The sequence below is a fragment of the Callithrix jacchus genome, chromosome 17, assembly GCF_049354715.1.
Source record: "Callithrix jacchus isolate 240 chromosome 17, calJac240_pri, whole genome shotgun sequence".
NCBI lineage: Eukaryota > Metazoa > Chordata > Mammalia > Primates > Cebidae > Callithrix > Callithrix jacchus.
Window position 1 is genome coordinate 34,540,413 of NC_133518.1, and position 19,176 is coordinate 34,559,588.

At 45.5% G+C, this 19,176-nt stretch overlaps 1 protein-coding gene, 1 long non-coding RNA gene and 1 pseudogene across 5 annotated transcripts in view; 2 read left to right on the forward strand and 1 right to left on the reverse strand.

Moving 5' to 3' along the window:
• Window positions 1–681: 681 nt before the first annotated feature.
• On the reverse strand, window positions 682–18,768 carry LOC144579900 (uncharacterized). Its single transcript, XR_013528540.1, has 2 exons — window positions 18,601–18,768; window positions 682–3,161 (listed from the first exon to the last, which is right to left on the reverse strand). It is a non-coding gene; the product is annotated as an uncharacterized LOC144579900 (long non-coding RNA).
• Window positions 8,769–9,816, forward strand: LOC100397716 (ubiquitin recognition factor in ER-associated degradation protein 1 pseudogene; annotated as a pseudogene). Its single transcript, XR_013528539.1, has one exon. The product of XR_013528539.1 is annotated as a ubiquitin recognition factor in ER-associated degradation protein 1 pseudogene (transcript).
• ERICH6 (glutamate rich 6) overlaps window positions 18,256–19,176 on the forward strand; it is a 35,574-nt gene continuing 34,653 nt past the window's right edge. For all 3 annotated transcript variants that reach the window (XM_035278283.3, XM_035278282.3, XM_035278284.3), the window contains exon 1: window positions 18,256–18,772. In XM_035278283.3, coding sequence (XP_035134174.3) covers window positions 18,340–18,772 — 433 coding nt within the window. In that variant the 5' untranslated portion in view covers window positions 18,256–18,339. The remainder of the gene's footprint in view (window positions 18,773–19,176) is intronic.

Consider the following 19,176-nt stretch of genomic DNA (forward strand, 5'->3'; position numbering starts at 1 on the left):
GGCTGCATGCTGGCTCTCCCTAGGAGCAAGAAACTGATGCAAAACAATCCTTCCACATTACCGTGAGACTAGATGAAGCAAGACTCAGTTTCCCAGGAGCACCCCAGCAGACTGGGGCCCCTGGCCTACCCCAAGTCCATTCCTACAGGCGTCCACTGGCCAGCAGCTACAGCTAGGATGAGAGGGCCATCTAGGGCAGAAGGACAAACCAGACCATCAGCACAAAAGGAGACACTGAGGGCCCCTTCGCTAACCTCTTGGGTGGAGCAGGCACCCAGGTCTTGACAGACTCCTCTACAGCACATTCCTTAGGCACCCTCCGCTCCAGTCTCCTTGAACTTCCCACAGTTCACAAACATACCAAGTTCTTTCATTACTCTGCGTCTCTGCCCAGACCCCTCTCTCATCCCAGAAGGTCTTTTCCTGCCTTGTTCCTGCAAACTACTTCCTAGTCCCCCTTTAAAAGACGCTCCTGAGGAAACCCCCTGGATAGCCCAAGCCAGATCAGCTGCCCTGTCTCCTGCATTCTTCCTTCTTGGCTCTCTGGAACAGACTCACCTTGTGGTGCACTTTGTTTTCCTTTCCTTCTTCTTCTTCTTCTTTTTTTTTTTTTTAGCTGTCTATCCTCTCTCTCTCTCTTAAACCAAGAACTCCTCAAGAGCAAGGCCTGTGACTGATTCCTTTTTCTGTTTGGGGGCCCCTCCCCAGAGCAGGAACATGCTAGATGTTCCCCAAGCAAGAGTTAAACAACTAGATAGATGAAGAGCAAGAATCATCATCAGAAAGCAGCAAACAGGGTGGTGGCCGTTGTTTCCCCAAAGCACACAGAGCCTGAGACAAAGCTTAGATGGAGTTTGTTTAGGAAAGGCTGGGCATGGTGGCTGGCCTCTGAGACACCTAACAACACTTACCCTCTGATTTGTCACTATTCCCAACAGTCTGGGAAGCCCTTCCCCATCTTCTCCTGACTCTGGTGGCACACCTATATGAAAATCTGCCATGGTTGCTGCCTTTGTCCTTTTGTGGTAAATTAGATTTTCTTCAAGAGTCAAAGATCAAAGGCAAGATGAGAGATTAAGATTTATTTTCTTATGTGAGTCATAGCCTGGATCACCAAACAGAGTTCACCAAATGTTTTGAGCAGCGATGACATGACTGAGACAAGATTATGGAGTTCTGGTGTGATGTTTAATTAAAACTCTTCATCTGATCAAGGGCACTGTCACTGTTGGTGACAATGTAAATTACCCATCACCCAGAAATTCTGCCTCTGGGAATTTATCCTAAGACACTAATAAAGAATGTGGGCTTACTCTGAGCTACACGAATATTCACCAGACTGCTCTTTAAAACAGCAAAAATTTAGAAACAGCTGGAATTCCCAAAAGAAAGGGATGACTTAAAAAAAAAAAAGATTGATGTAGAGCTGGGCACTGTGGCTCACACCTGTAACCCAGAACTTTGGGAAGCTGAGGCGGGTGGATCACCTGAGCTCAGGTATTCAAGACCAGCCTAGGCAACATGGCAAAACCCGGTCTGTACCAAAAACATAAAAAATTAGCAGGGCATGGTGGTGCATGCCTGTGGTCCCAGCTACTCAGGAGGCCAAGGTTGGAGGATGAGGCCAAAGTTGTAGTGAGTCAGATCACGCCATTGCACTCCAACCTAGGTGACAAAGTGAGACACCGTCTCAAAAACATTTTTAAAACGTTAGGTGTTCCATGCTGCCATAATGTAAACACTATATATATGCACACATGCACACACACCTACATATCCTACTATGATATAAAGTTAAAGAATCTGTAGTATTCCCCAAGTTAATATTGGATGGATGGGATTATGAATATTTTAGATGTTCTTTTAGCATGATTTTTCCATTATGAGCATGTGCTGTTTTTATATTACAGAAAAATAATGAAAGAAAATTCACTGCCTCGGGGTGCAGTTTAGAGTCCCACTGCTCAGGCACAAAGTGAGCATAATTTTCAATTTAGACCAAAAGACATTACCCAGCTTCTCCAGCAGATGCACGGCACTGCAAACTGCTGGGGACACAAAGGTGAAGGTGGGGTTCGGGCCCTGCCCCTGAGGGACTCCTGCTGAGTGAACCTCCATACACCTCAACAGAAACGCACTGGACATCTCAGGGAAGCCTAGAATTTGAAGCAGTCCTGGGCCTCTCAGAGACTAGATATTCCCTTAATGTGCTTTGTAAGGCAGCACTATACTAGTGGAGGCTTCCAAATGCCTCCCATCGGAGGACCCGGCTCACAGGAGAAGCTAAGTGCGCTCATGAGAGCCGGAGTGTGGAGTGAACAGCATGTGAGAAAATGGTTATTTGACATCTTTATAGCAGGCACATACAGGCAGGATTTTTTAAATGCTGCAGCTATCCTTCCAGTAGGAATACTCATCCGATAGAGTAATAATACTGCCCTCCTGTAGAAGAATGCTACAAGACACCATATTAAAGGAAGACATTTCACTTATTTTGATACTAGACATCTTCTATCTTGTCTGAATTTCAAGTGTGCTGATTTTCTTCATTTCAATTGCATGTTGCCCCCTAGTGTTCATCTATATTATTACAACCTGTTGTAATAGGTTGAAGGTGGAGAGGAGAGAGGTCTGGGGGAAATTAACATACTGGGCATGGTGATAGAACTGTCAAAAACACACAAACAATAGACACTTAACTAGTGAAACATAATAAGCAGCACTATTTTTTTCTGTAATGATAAAAAATGTTCTTGTTTTGGGTCGGAATAACAACAGCTAATATTTATTTACTATGTACCAGGCACAATGCCAAGAGTAACACAAGTATTAAATCATTTAACCCAGCCAGGCATGGTGGCTCACACCACACCCAGCTGGGTTAAATGATTTAATACTTGGTAATCCCAGCACTTTGGGAGGCCAAGGCGGGAGGATCACTAGATCAGGAGTTCTAGACCAGCCTGGCCAACATAGTGAAACCCTGTCTCTACTAAAGATACAAAAAAAAAAAAAAAAAAATTAGCCTGGCAAGGTGGCATGTACCTGTAATCCTAGCTGCTTGGGAGGCTGAGGCAGGAGAATCACTTGAACCCAAGAGGCAGAAGTTGCAGTGAGCCGAGATTGTGCCATTCCACTCCAGCTTTGGCGACAGAATGAGACTGTCTCGAAACATAAAAGAAAAAATCATTTAGCCCAATAGAGGAAAGAAGACAGTGGTTTATAGATCAGTAGGGTGATTATAGTTTAGAATAACCTATTGTATATTTCAAAGCAGCTAAGAGAATAATCCAAATGTTTTCAGCAAAAAGAACGAACAAGTATTTAAGGTGGTGGCTATCCCAATTACACTGATATGTTCTTAATGAGTTATATGAATATATCCAATTAGCGCATGTGCCCCCAAAATATGTATATCTATTATGTATTAATAAAAAATAAAATTCAAAAAAATTTCATCCAACAATCCAAAGAGGGGAGAACTATTAGCTGCTCTGCATATGTGCAGCGCTTCACTGTCACAACAAAGCAAAATCAGGGAACAGAGTGGCTAACGCACTAGAGAGCAACACGCCTAACTTTTGTGTGGCTCTGCAGTACACACCTCACCCGTGACTCTCCATCTGTGAGAACTATCACAACTAGTTTCTGGTAGTAACACAAAGAGAAATTTCTGTAGGAAACACAAAGAGAATGTGAAAGACTACTACCAGAAACGGATGGAAGAGCAGGCTCCGAGCCTGGCTGACAGAACAAAGGAAAAACACCTCCAACTCTGTTCTCTGCTCCTCCTCCTGCAGGGGCAATGATCCAACCTCCCCCTAGTCTCTTCCTATTCCTCACCAGGTATGATGCCAGCATCCCATCTGGGGGCCCCTCCCATGATGCCAGTGACAGGCCCCCCTCCTCCTGGGATGATGCCAATGGTATGTACTCCTGGAATGAGGCTGCCCATGGGAGGGGATATGGTTTGGCTCCGTGTCCCCATCCAGATCTCATCTTGAGTTGTAATAATCTTCACTTGCCATAGCAGGGGCCCAGTGGGAGATAACTGAATCAGGGGGATGGGTTTTTCCCATGCTGTTCTCATGATAGTAAGTCTCATGAGATCTGATGGTCTTATAAAGGGGAGTTCCACTGCACAAGCTCTCTTGATTGCTGCCATGTAAGACATAACTTTGCTCTTCCTTTGTCTTCCACCATGATTGTGAGGCCTCCTCAGTCATGTGGAACTGTGAGTCCATTAAACCTGTTTCCTTTATAAATTATTCAGTCTCAAGTATGTCTTTATTCGCATCACGAGAACAGATTAACACCGGAGGCCACAAGCCAATGATGTCTGAGCCCCAGTGATAAGTCCTCTCACATTGGTGCCTACTTGGCCCAAATGACTTGACCAGACAGCTGAGAATAGAGGGGAGGCCTCTTTAGATCAGTTTTATATTACTTGTTCTGCTTCACCAGGAGATCATAGTACTGTGACTCTGGGGTGTTTTCTTAACAGCATGACAAAGAAGACTTGCTCCTCCCTCCTCTCAAAGATAGAATGGTATTAGAGGGGAGAAGTGGAATCAAAAAAGTGCAGTTTTCATTTGTATTGTGAAATGTGAAAATAAAGTTATCAACTCTTTTAGTTAGAAAGGAAAAAAAATGAAGGGCACATGATGAACAGAGAGGAATACTAGAATGAAGAAACACGCAGATGGCAGGGTCAGTGCTCTGTACTGCTGCTACATTAACTGTTGTTAATAATATCTGGAGGGGTGCTTTCAAATTACCCTCAAAAGTAAGCCATTTCCTTCCCTCTTTAAAAACCAGCTTAATATTGAGATATATAGTTCACATACCATACAATTCACCCACTTGAAGTGTACAACTCAGTAGTGGTTAGCACGTTCATAGAGATGTGTAAGAATGCCACAATCGAGACATAGGAATGCGTTTACACTGTTGGTGGGAGTGTAAATTAATTCAACCATTGTGGAAGACAGTGTGGTGATTCCTCAAGGATCTAGAAATAAAAATACCATTTGACCCAGCAATCCCATTACTGGGTATATAGCCAAAGGATTATAAATCATTCTATTATAAGGACACATGCACGTGTATGTTTATTGCAGCACTTTTCACAATGGCAAAGACTTGGAACCAACCCAAATGCCCATCAATGATAGACTGGATAAAGAAAATGTGGCACATATACAACATGGAATACTATGCAACCATAAAAAAGGATGCATTCAGGTCCTTTGCAGGGACATGGATGAAGCTGGAAACCATTATTCTTAGCAAACTAACACAAGAACAGAAAACCAAACACTGCATGTTCTCATAAAATCATGGATCCAAAGAGATTTGCAGAAGAGTGATTTATTAGAGAGAGAGAGAAACAGCTCCCACGCTGTTGTTGGAGGAGAACCCAGAGCATTTTGCATGTTCATAGCACAGCCTTTCAGACTCCAACCTCCTGGGTCCAGATACCCATGAGGCAAACTTCTTCCTGGCTCTTTCCCCTAAGATATTTCCTACACATGAGGCTATTACCCTTCTTGGTAGGACTTTGAGGCTCTTGGGGTGGCAGTCAAGGAATCTTTTAACTCATAGGTGGGAGTTGAACAATGAGAACACATGGATACAGGGAGGGGAACATCACACAATGGGGCCCGTCAGGGTCAGGGATTAGGGTAGGGATAGCATTAGGAGAAATACCTAATGTAGATGACAGGGTGATGGATGCAGCAAACCACCATGGCACATGTATACCTATGTAACAAACCTGAATGTTCTGCACATGTATCCCAGAACTTAAAGTATAATTAAAAACAAGAATGCCACAATCAACTTTAGATTATCACCCCTAAAAGAAATCATAGGTCCATTACCAGTTACCCCCCTTTCCCCAGACTCCACTGATTCTGGAAAATCATGAATCTACTTTCTTTATAGATTTGCCTGTTTTGCCTAGTCTATATTTCACACAAATAGAATCATACAGTACATACATGGTCCTTTGTGACTGGCTGCTTTCCTTTAACATAATGTTTCCAAGGTTCATCCACGTTGTAGCATATAGAAGTAATTCATTTATTTTTATCACCAAGTAATATTCCATTGCAAGGATGTACCACATTTTAATTATTCATTTATCAGTGGATGAATGTTTGAATTGTTTCTACTTTTTAACTATTACAAATAATGCTGATACAAACATTCATGCACAAGTTTTTGTGTGGACATATGTCTTCATTTCTCCTTGGTGGAACTGGAGCGGAATTGCTGAGCCATATGGCGACTCCATGTTTAACATACTGAGGAACTTCCGGTCTGTTTTCCCAAAGTAGCTGTGCCATTTTCCATTTCCTCAAGAGGGTATGAGAGTTCCAGTTTTTCTGCATTCTTCCCAATACTTGTTATTGTCTTTTTGGCTGCAGCCATCTCAGTGAGTGTGAAGTAGTACTTCATTGTTTTGTTTTGCATATCCCTGATGGCTAACGATGTTGAGCATCTTTTTGTGTAAAATCACTTCTTAGGAGGGACATGAATGAAGCTGGAAGCCATCATTCTCAGCAAACTAACACAGGAACAGAAAACCAAGCACACGTGTTCTCACTCATAAGTGGGAGTTGAACAACTTGGACACAGTGAGGGGAACATCACACATCAGGGCCTATTGGGGGTTGGAGGGCAAGGGGAGGGAGAGCATTAGGACAAACACCTAATGCACAAGGGGCTTAAAACCTAGATGACAGGTTGATAGGTGCAGCAAACCACCCTGGCACATGTATACCTATGTAACACACCTGCACGTTCTGCACATGTATCCCAGAACTTAAAGTAAAATAAAAATGTTTTAAAGTATCAACAAAAAGTCACTTCTTTTTGATACTGGTGAGACAGCAGTCACACAGGCCACGCTGCTATAAACTACTTTTTCTTTTGTTAGCATTCTAAACATCCCAGGTAAAACTGTGTAAGAAACAATAAAAGAGATGGAGTTGAAAATTTTGAAGATGGCAAGTCATTAATTCATTTATTTGAGCCCCTGTTAGAGACAAGAGATGGTGCTGGGAGCAGGGCAGACAGCCACACAGGGACGTAGCCTCATGTGTAGGAAATGTCTTCGAGGAGAGAGCCGGGAAGAAGTTTGCCTCACAGAAACTACTGCCTCTGCCCTTCTTGCTAGGACTTTGAGGAACATGGGGTGGCAGTTCAGGGACCCATGCCCGTGGTGCCCTCAGGCTTATGCCTATGAGGACCTCCTACAGTATAAATGCACAGGGCCAGTTCCCTTAGTCCATTGTGCTAGGTTATGTTCTAACAGAGCCAGAGTCTATCACTGGGTACTGGAGGCTATAGGACATTGTGTTTTTTGTCACCCGCAATTTCCCAATCCAACTGAGTGGTGTCAGAATCGATGATACACAATTCGTCTTGCCTGGGATCGGATCTCTGTACAGCAGAACTTCTCCATCTAGAACACCATAGTCAGATCTGATCCGAGGCTCAACTAGTTAATTACAGGCCCCACAACCCTAGGGCATGTTCCTAGAATGGAAAGTGGGGTGGGGGAGAAGGCCTGGGTCCCAAGGGCATTGTTCCCGCCTCAGCCATGGTTACCTTCTTTAAGACTGTTGTACTTAGAGGCCCTTCTCAAGCAGTTCATCCTCCTAGGGCAGCTTTATGGTCAGGCCTATGTTAATTAACCTCTTGCTGGGGAATATTGGCGCCCATTGCCCAAACCTCACTGGCCTAGTTCTTCAAGGACGTGCCAGTACAGAGCCACTAAGCCCAGCAGTCCCCATGTCCTTAAGGTGGCCAAAAAGGACATTAGACAGTGAGCGTGTGCCCATGATGCCAGAAAGCATGATTAAACCTGGAACATGGCAGGGCGGGGGGGCAGAAAATGATCATGCATCTAGGCCACGAGGAAAACTGCAAGGTGCTGTAACTGGGGGATGCCCCAGGGCTAGCAGTTGCAAGGAATAACCAGGGATGTGGGCATCCCTGTGTTCAATTTCAGATGGGTGCTGCTCTTCCCACGGCAAAATCACCCTTAAAGTGTATCCTGGATAACTGGGACCTATTTGACCCACAATCTTTGAAAAAGAAGTGGCTCGATTTTTTCTGCCAAACAGCGTGGCTGTGATACCCTCTGCCAAGTGGAGAAACCTGACCCCCTGAGAGAAGTATAAATTATAACAACCCCTACAATTAGACGTGCTCTGTAAGAGAGAAGGTAAATGGATTGAGGTCCTCTATATGCAAGTTTTCTTTTCCCTAAGAGATAATCCTCAGCTATGTAAGATTTGTAACCTATGCCCTACTGGCCCCTCCTCAGGACCACCCCCATATCCAGGACTCCTTGTGGCTCCTCCCTCCACCGATGCTGACCAGGTCTCCTCAGCTCCTATAACCCAAGAGGAGTCAGGGAAGGCTAAAACGGCCCAGGCACCTCAGGCTACTAGGGTGCCCCAATTCTGCCCCCTATAGGCAGTAAGAGGAGAATTTGGCCCAACAAAAGTATATACTCTCTTTTCACTTCCTGACTTAGCAAATCAAGGCGGACTTAGGAAAATTTTCTGATGACATGGACAGGTACATAGATGTTCTTCAGGGCCTGGGTCAGTCCTTTGAATTAGATTGGAAAGATAGCATGTTATTGCTTAGTCAGACCCTAACCAGCAATGAGAGAGAGGCTGCTCCAGCAGTGGCTCAAGAGTTTGGCTCAAGATACCTTAGTCAAGTACATGATCAAATGGTGCCAGAGGGCCATCGTCACGTTCCCCGAGAGAAGCAGCGTCTGCAAGGGGGTGTCCATCATGTTCTCTTTCAACATGTTCGACCACCCGATTCCCAGGGTTTTCCAAAACCGCTTCTCCACACAGTACCGCTGCTTCTCTGTGTCCATGCTAGCAGGGCCTAATGACAGGTCAGATGTGGAGAAAGGAGGGAAGATAATTATGCCGCCTTCAGCCCTGGACCAACTCAGCCGACTTAACATTACCTATCCCATGCTGTTCAAACTTACCAATAAGAATTCGGACCGCATGACACATTGTGGTGTGCTGGAGTTTGTGGCTGACGAGGGCATCTGCTACCTCCCACACTGGATGATGCAGAACTTGCTCTTGGAAGAAGGGGGCTTGGTCCAGGTGGAGAGCGTCAACCTACAAGTGGCCACATATTCCAAATTCCAGCCTCAGAGCCCTGACTTCCTGGACATCACCAACCCCAAAGCCGTATTAGAAAATGCGCTAAGGAACTTTGCCTGTCTGACCACCGGGGATGTGATTGCTATCAACTATAATGAAAAGATCTACGAACTGCGTGTGATGGAGACCAAACCCGATAAGGCAGTGTCCATCATTGAATGTGACATGAATGTGGACTTTGATGCTCCCCTGGGCTACAAAGAACCTGAAAGACAAGCCCAGCATGAGGAGTCGACAGAAGGTGAAGCTTACCACAGTGGTTATGCTGGAGAGCTGGGCTACCGCGCCTTCTCCGGCTCTGGCAATAGACTGGATGGAAAGAAGAAAGGGGTGGAGCCCAGCCCCTCCCCAATCAAGCCAGGAGATATTAAAAGAGGAATTCCCAATTATGAGTTTAAACTTGGTAAGATCACTTTCATCAGAAATTCGCGTCCCCTTGTCAAAAAGGTTGAAGAGGATGAAGCTGGAGGCAGATTCATCGCTTTCTCTGGAGAAGGACAGTCGCTGCGTAAAAAGGGAAGAAAGCCCTAAGTGAGGACTGTTGGCTGTTTGGAAAATAATAAAAGAATCAATTGCAAAAAAAAAAAAAAACAAAAAAAACAAATGGTGCCAGAGAAGGATAGATTCCCTACAGGTATACAAGCGGTCCCTACCATGGAGCCTGGCTGGGATCCTGACTCAGAAAAGGGAGACTGGAGTTGTAGAAACCTATTGACCTGCATACTTCAGGGATTAGGCGAACTAGGAAAAAGCCCATGAACTATGCAATGTTATCCACCAGAACTCAGGGAAAGGAAGAAAACCCAACAGGCTTCCTTGAACGGTTATAGGAGGCCTTAAGAAGGTATACTCCCCTGTTACCAGACTCCATTGAGGGTCAGCTAATACCAAAAGACAAATTTATTATGCAGTCAGCAGCAGCCATTAGGAGAAAGCTCCAGAAGAATCATTACTAAATCCAGCAACCTCGGTGATCTATAATAGAGACCAGGAGGAACAGGCTGAAAGGGAAAGGAGGGACAAGAAAAAGGCTGCAGGCCTAGTCATGGCCTTCAGGCAAGCAGACCAAAGGGGCTCAGAAGAGGGAAAGGCTTGTGTTAGCCTCCAGTCTGGCAGAGCTTGCTACCACTGCGGCCTACCGGGACGCGTTAAGAAAGATTGTCCCCAGAAGAAAGGACCACCTCCTCATTCTTGCCCACTGTGCCAAGGGGATCACTGGAAGGCACACTGTCCCAGGGCATGAAGGTTCCCAGGGCCTAAGGTGGCTAACCAGATAACCCAACAGCAAGACTGAGGATGCCCGGGCAAGCACCAGCACCAGCCATCACCCTCACCAAGCTCTGGGTAAAGCTAACCATAGAGGGCCAGGAGGTCGATCTTCTCTGGACACTGGTGCGGCCTTCTCAGTTTTGCTCTCCTGTCCTGGAGAGTTGTCCTCCAAGTCTGTAACTATCCAAGGAATCCTAAAACAAGCAGTCTCCCAACATTTCTTCCAGCTCCTAAGCTGTAACTTGGGAGATGTGCTCTTCTCTCATGCCTTCCTCATCATGCCAAAAAGTCCCATTCCCTTACTAGGGCAGGACCTGTTAACCAAAGCGGGAACCATTATCTACATGAATGTCAGGAAAGAAATCCCTCTCTGCCCATTATTTGAAGAAGGAATTAATTCCAGGGTTTGGGCAATGGAGGGACAATTTGCACAGGAAAAGAATGCCTGCCCAATTTGAATAAGGCTAAGAGATCCCACCTCTTTTCCTTACCTAAGACAGTACCCACTAAGAGTGGAAGCCAAACAGTGGTACAGGATATTGTAAGAACTTAAAAGCTCAGGGTCTAGTGAGGTTTTGTAACAGCCATTGTAATACTCCAGTTTTAGGAGTACAGAAACCTAATGGACAATGGAGGCTAGTGCAAGATCTCATGCTTATTAATGAAGCTGTGATCGCTTTATTGCCAGCTGCACCCAACCCATACACCTTGCTCTGTCAAGTATCAGGAGAGACACAATGGTTTACAGTCCTGGACCTTAAGGATGCCTTTTTCTGTGTTCCGTTACATCCTGACTCCCAGTTTCTGTTCGCCTTTGAAGACCCTTTAGACCAGAATTCTCAGCTCACCTGGACAGTGTTACTCCAGGGCTTTTGAGGCGGCCCCACCTGTTTGGCCAGGACTTAAGTCATTTTTCACATCCAGGTACTCTGGTTCTTCAATTACGGATGACTTACTTTTAACTGCTAACTCAGAAACCCAGTGTCAGCAGGCTACCCAGGACCTCCTAAACTTTCTAGCCACCTGTGGATATAAGGATTCCAAACCAAAATCCCCACTTTGTCACCCCTATGGATTGGCCTACATCTCACCAACTCTCCTTATCCGTGACTTACTGGCTAATTAGACTTTTAACAGCTCTCCTCTTCTCCCTCTGATATTATCAACCCCTCAAATCATACGGGGCTTATAGGTCCCTTGGTCACCAATCTACAAATTCCATCTACCTCAAACTTCACTTGTGTGAATTCTACTAACAACTCCAGTGCTTCCCCATGTCAAAACTGGGCTGCCTTATCCCCAGGCCTCAACTGCCTAGCACCAGGCTTATTCTTTGTGGCACCTCAGCTTACTGCTGCCTGAACAATACCTCTGGGGAAATATGCCTCCTCTCCTTCCTAGTGCCCCCCCCATAATGATTTGCACCAACTCTCAGGGGCAAAGTCTTGTCTTGCCAAGGCCACACCATACTCAAACCCCAATTATTCCTCTCATAGTCGGGGCCGGAATAATAGGAGCACTTGGTACTGGCATTGGAGGAATTTCTACCTCTACTCAGTTTTACTATGAGCTATCTCAGGAGTTAATGATGACATGGAAAAGGTTGCTGATTCTCTGGTAACTCTGCAGAAGCACCTTACCTCTTTAGCTGCTGTGGCTCTCCAAAATAGAAGGATCCTGGATCTGCTAACAGCAGAGAGAGGAGGAACCTGTCTCTTTTTAGAAGAACACTGTTTCTTTGTAAACCAATCAGGTATTGTCTTAAACAAAGTTAAAGAACTCAGGGATAAATCAAATGCAGGGCTAAAGACCTTCAAGAAACAGGATCGTGGAGCTTGTTTACCGACTGGCTGTCCTGGCTCTACCCTCTTCTAGGCCCATTTATAACCAGTCTATTACTGCTGGCCTTTTGGGCCTCTCATCTTGAACCTTCTTGTCAAATTATTGTAGAATTGAGGCCATGAGGCTACAAATGGTCCGGTAAATGGAACCCCGGATGTCCTTGGCTCATGAGTTCTATCGTGGACCTCTGAATCAATCTGCACTCCTAGAAGGCTCCCCTCTGGAGGAAACCTCAGCTGCAGGGCCCCTTCTACGCCCCAATTCAGCAGGAAGTAGTTAGAGAGTGATCAACACCCGTGTTCCAACAACAGTTGGACTTTTCCTGTTCAGAGGGGGAACAAAGGGACTGTGTTAAAGAAACTTGTCTTCCCAGGTCCACTAGGGGAGGCTTTTCAAATGCAGGAATTTCCCAGCTCCCAGGTGCTCTTTGAGCACACCTCCACAACTCCATCTGGAGACCAGAGGGGTTTCAAATAGTTTCCCAGCTCTCGGGGCTCTTTGAGCACTGACTCCACATGGGCCAGGTAAAATTCTTTGTCTGATTTTCCCAAGTGTGGGAAAGCCAGGTAGGGCTCTTTTGTCCCAAATTCCTGCTGAAAGCTCTGGGAGGAGGGGGCTCTGTAACTCAGGGATATAGAACAAGTAGCCAATCTGGTATCAGAGTCAAAGATTAATCACTCCAGAGGAAGTTTGAAAGAATTCCTCTCATTGGACAAAAACATGAATGGGGGGAATAACTCGAGGGTTAAAATTTCAGCTGCTCCTATCTGAACGGATTTCCCACTCTAGGTTCCCCTTCTACAACAGTGTGGGAGCTTTTTTTTTCCTTTCTCTCAATCTCTCTGGCTGTCTAATAAAAAGCTCTTCTGCAAAACTCTTTGGGTCCATGATTTTATTTGAACGGTAAACTCACCACGCCTCCAGGGCCCCCTTCCCCATTCTTCAGGGTTAGAGGGGCCAAGAACATACAAGCTGGGTACAACCCCGGTAACAATAGGTGGTGATAAGCTTATTTAGGGAAAAGGTGTGGATTTACAAGAGAAGAGAACTCAGGGATGAGGCATGGGTCACTGCAATATGTAAAGGTTTCATAGAAGAAGATTGGACAAGCAGAAGAGCTAAGGAGGGAGACTAAAGAGGTAAGATGAAAACCGAGAGTACTCAAGCCAAGAGATGAGACATGACGTGACATATGTTTCAAGGAGAGAGGGATCCACAACACTGGAAGCTGCCAGAGGAGATGTACAACATGATGACCAAAAAATCTCCATCAGATTCAGCACCAGAGATGTTATGGTGACCTTAGCAGCAGTGGATGTGGCTGAACAGTGGGAGCTGAAATCAGCCTGGAGCGAGGTCAGTACTGTGGGGGAGGTGAGAAAACAGATAATACAAGCGGTCAACTTCATCAAATCTCACGTGTCAGTAAAGGACAGAGAGGGGAAGTAGCAGCAAGGAGATGTCTGGTCAAGGGAGGGCTGCATTTAAGACGGCAAGATGAGGCGTGTTGAATGTAGACGAGAAGGATCCACTCTATTGGTAAGAACAGGAAGATGAAGATACAGAGACAGGATAGCTCAGTGACAAACAGCTCAGCTGCTGGAGCTAGACCACTTGGGTTCAATTCTGGTGTCCCCGCCTGCAGCCTGTGGGACTTAGGGCAGAGTATTTGGCCTCTCTGTGACTTTGTTTCCTCACCTGTAAAATGAAAAAAAAAATAACTACTGTTATAAAGTTAAACAAGAGAAGGTATTGAAAGGGCTGAGGTGTGGATGGAGCCACTTTGCTGGTGAAGGATTCCAGAGCCACACCAATTTTCCCCTCTCAACTGAGCTTTGCCCTTAGAGACACTGATTGTTCTCTTTTAATTTCTCACCACAACTGGACAGTTCCTGACTCACATCTGTGCCCTCCCAAAATTCATATGTTGAAATCCTAGCCCCCACTATGATGGTATTAGGAGGTAGGATCTTTAGAAGGTAATTAAGGCATGAGGGTAGAGTCCTCATGAATGGGATTAGTGTCCTTACAAAAGGAACCCCAGAGAGCTTTCTCACTGTCTTTGCATCATGTGAGATAAAATGAGAAGAAAGCAGCCTGCAACCTACAAGAGGACCCACACCAGAACCTGATCATGCTGGCACCCTGATTTATTTCCCATCACCTCCATAATTATAAGAAATAAACTTCCATTGTTTATAAGCCATCCAGTCTATGGTAGTTTGTTACAGCAGTGTATTAGTCTGTTCTCATGCTGCTAATAAACACCTACCCAAGACTGGGTAGTTTATAAAGAAAAAGAGGCTTAATGGACTCACAGCTCCACATGGCTGGGGAGGCCTCACAATCATGGCAGAAGGCGAAGGAGGAACAAAGGCATGTCTTACATGGCAGCAGGCAAGACAGCAAGTGCAGGGGAACTCTCATTTATAAAACCATCAGATATTGTGAGACATATTCATTGTCGTGAGAACAGTATGAGGGAAACGGCCCCCATGATTCAATTATCTCTACCTGGCCCCACCCTTGACATGTGGGAATTATTACAATTCAAGGTAAAATTTGGGTGGGTATACAGCCAGACCATATCATTCTACTCCTGGCCCCTCACAAATCTCATGCCCTCATGTTTCAAAACCAACCATGACTTCCCAACAGTCCCTCAAAGTCTTAACTCATTTCAGCATTAACTCAAAAGTCCACAGTCCAAAGTCTTATCTGAGATAAGGCAAGTCCCTTCACCTATGAGCCTGTAAAACAAATGCAAATTAGTTACTTCCTAAATACAACGGAGATACAGGCATTGGGTAAATACACCCATTCCAAATGGGAGAAATAGGCCAAAACGAAGGGGTGCAGTGGCTCATGCCTGTAATCCTAGTACTTTGGGAGACCGAGGCAGAAGGATCACTTGAGCTCAAGAGTTCAAGAGCAACCTGGGCAATATAGTGAGACCTCATCTCTATTAAAAGCTTTTTAAAAATAAAAAAATTAGCCAGGTATGGTGGTGCATGCCTGTCGTCCCACTTAATCAGGAGGCTGAGGCAGGAAGATCACTTAAACCCAGGAGGTCGAGGCTGCAATGAACTATGATTGTGCCACTGTACTCTTGCCTGGGTGACAAAGTGAGACCCTGTTTCAATAAATAAATAGAAGCACCACTTTTTAGAGGGAAAGCCTCTCAAGTCTTCTTCAGATTTAAGGTCTTCCATTTCATCAGGGCATTCTGGATGGGTAGTTTTAAGGGAAGGGCTTTCTGACTCAGCCTGGGTGTCCCAAAGACTTCAGCAGCAGAAAGAGTCACTTTTTCAGTCCAGGCAGTGTCAGCTACTTATCTGAAACAGCATCTAACAGCCCAGAGGCCACCCTGACACTCTCTAGAACATGCTTGCCCATAAAACTCGTAGAGTTTGAACCAACAGTTACTTCTCCTCAATGAGATCCAATTCCCTGAATGCTTCAGGGACAGGACTGGGCGGCAGCCACAGTCCCACCTGACCTTCTCTTCTCCTGCCTAGGTCTCTTGGCTTTTCTATCTATTCAGATTCCTTGCCTGAACTTTTGATACAGTAATTGGAGTGACCCTCAGTATCTAACATCAAGACCCTTACCAAGTTTTCTCTTGAAACTGCATCTCCAATTCATTTCCACTAGACTGGATTCCCTATGCTTGAGAAAACAAGAACCACATGGGACAAGCCTCTGTCCCTGCTAGTGCCACATTTCTTGTTTCCTTCACACTTGAGCTCCTTCCTGTTTTTCTAGTTGTGTCCCCTAATATCCCATTTGGGAATGATTTTGATAACAAGAAGTTAAGGATCACCTCTCCCCCTTGCCTGCTAAATGCAACTGAAATTGGAAACAGCCCAAACTCAAAGTTGCAGATGCCAATCATCAAAAATAAAACCTGTAGATTCCATCCATTTTTAGCAATTTCCACAGAAGACATAATTTTTTTCTTTTCTTTTTTGTTTTTGTTTTGTTTTTGAGACAGAGTTTCGCTCTTACTGCCCAGGCTCACTGCAACCTCCACTTCCTAGGTTCAAGCAATTCTCCTGCCTCAGCCTCCTAAGTAACTGGGATTACAGGCATGCACCACCATGCCCGGCTAATTTTGTATTTTCAGTAGAGACAGGATTTCTCCGTATTGGTCGGGCTGGTTGTGAACTCCTGACCTCAGGTGATCTGCCACCTCTGCCTCCCAAAGTGCTGGGATTACAGGCATAAGCCATTGCACCGGCCTGACATAATTATTTTCAAATTGATCTTTCCTTGTTTTTAATTCCATTCTATAGCTAATACGGGAATTCAGTTACGTAAAAAGATCAGTCTCTTAAAATTAAAAAAAGGAATCAAATAATTCATGTTCTATCTTGCCTGAAAAATCAGGACCTGCCTATATTCATAAAATTCTCACAAAGTATGAATTATAATCTACAAAAATATACTGCACACACATCTTTGTGATGTAAGCACACAGTGAAATCTGCTAATCAGTGATGCTTCAAGTGAGGAGACTTAACTGGCTTTCCAAGATATTCTATCGGAATTAACAAGAAAGAAAGAAAGCAGGTATTAAATCAAAAGTGAAGTGATTATATTCATCTATGTTAAGGAGTTTACCTAGACTACAGTGATCCCCTCAATAATACAATGGTGAAGGATTCTAGTATCCTGCAGCTGAAAATGTAGAGTTCAGTTATATTATTGTTATACACATTCCTTTTCATCGACTCATAAAAGCAAATCCAGTACAAGCTAGTTGAGCACAAGATACGGTGTTTTTAAAGTATGATCCTTGAAACAGTTACATCAGTATCATTTGGAAAATTGTTAGAAACAAAAATTCTCAGATCTGTCCCAGACATACTGAGTCAAAAATCCAGGGAAGGACAGGTGCGGTGGCTCACACCTGTAATCCAGCACATTGGGAGGCCAAGGCAGGAGAATCACTTGAGGCCAAGAGTTTGAGACTAGCCTGGGAAACAACTTAAGAAGACCCCCATCTCTCAAAAAATAAAAATAAAAAATTACCCAGGCATGGTGGTATGCCCCTGTAGTCCTAGCTACTCAGGAGGCTGAGGTAGGAGAATCGCTTGAGCCAGGAGTTCAAGGTTATAGTAAGCTATGAAATTGCCATTGCACTCCAGCATGGGCAACAGAGCAAGACTCTATCTAAAAAAAAAAAAAAAAAAATCGGGGGGTTGGGTAACACTCAGCAATCTACATTTTAATAAGCCTTCGACATAATTCTGATGTATGCTCTAGTTTGACAACCACCAGTTGAATTCATCTTCCTTTAACACAGAGAACTATCAGGTGTCCCTCCTCATGTGTGAAGCCGTATTACTGTCTCTCCTGAGCTGGGCTTGTCCCATTAGACCATTGAGGGAATGAGATGTCATTCTTTACCTCTCTTAACCAGGATCCATAATGGAGACTGCTAAGTGTTCCCCAGGGTCTATTCTACTCTTCTTCCTACCAATACAGTCACTGGCCACCCCTACACACTGTCACAACTTTTAATACGCTTATTAATATTTAAGGCAATTTTTAAAAATACGCAAACGACGCTGGCGCCTGATTTTGTAAACAAAGTTTCACTGGAGGTTCCAGCAAGCATCTGTCCACTCAAAAACCAGACTCCAGCATCCGCCATACCAAGTGGCAATGTGGGTGTCCGTCGCTAGAAGCCAATTCCTCCACCCCAGTTAAAAAAAAAAAAAAAAAAAAAGTCTGAGAGACGAAGAAAGAAAAGACAGTTTCTCCGCAGGCTGCCAGGAGCCTCAGAGACGCTGGAAAGTAGGGACAGAAAGAAGCTTGCGGTGGCCCCCGCCTGCCCCCCGCACCACATTCCACACGGCTAACCGGGTCCGGCCGCTTTAAATCCAGGAGGCTCCGGGGCGCGAGGCAGGCAGTTGCCCCGGGAGACAGACGCACAACAGCTGCGCGCGCCCGCGGGAGCCCACGGGGGCGGCAGCCACGCGGCTGGCTGTACTCCAGCCTCCCGCCAGCCATGGCTCACTTGCGCTCGCCTAGCGGCTACGGAGACCCGAGGGAGGAGAATGACCAGAAGGAATCAGAGGAGGGGTTAGAGGAGGAGGAGGCGGAGGAGGAGGTAGAAGAAGTGGAGGAGGAGGAGGAGGAGGAGGAGAAGGAAGAAGTGGAAGAAGTGGAGGAAGAGGAGGAGGAAGAGGAGGAGGAGAAGGAAGAAGGGGAGGAGTTGGTAGGGGAAGAGCAGGAGTTGGAGGCCCTAGAGACGTTCAGTGATGAGTACCTCTGGAAGGTCATGGACATTGGTGACTACGACGAGGACTTCCCAGACGAGCGTTCCCGCTTGGACAGCATCGTCAGCCCTAGCCTGAGCTCGACGCCCGAGCCCAGCCACAGCGCGACCAGCACCGAAACGCCTAGCGCGAGCCTACCCTCCAGCGCTTCCTCCCATAAAAGTACCGCCCCCGGCCCACCCCTGCCTCGAGGGCTTTCTAGTCCCCAGGGGCAACTGGTCCACCCACTCCTGTGCCTTCGTTGACCTGCGTTTCATGCCTGATTTTAAATGCATGCACCACTCCACACACAATCTCTCTCACGCTCTGGTCAGAGGCACTGAACTCGGCTGAGCTATTGTGATGATGCAAGATTTAGGATATAGACGAAACACTGTAAAAGTTGAACTTGGGCATTGCTGTATGGAGTGCTCATTTGTTTTTTTGTTTGTTTGTTTTGTTTTTTGAGGCTCAGTCTCGCTCTGTCGCCCAGGCTGAAGTGCAGTGGCTGCAGCCTCGACCTCCTGGGCTCAAGCCTCCCACCGCAGCCTCCCGAGTAGCTGGAACTACAGGCATACACCATCACC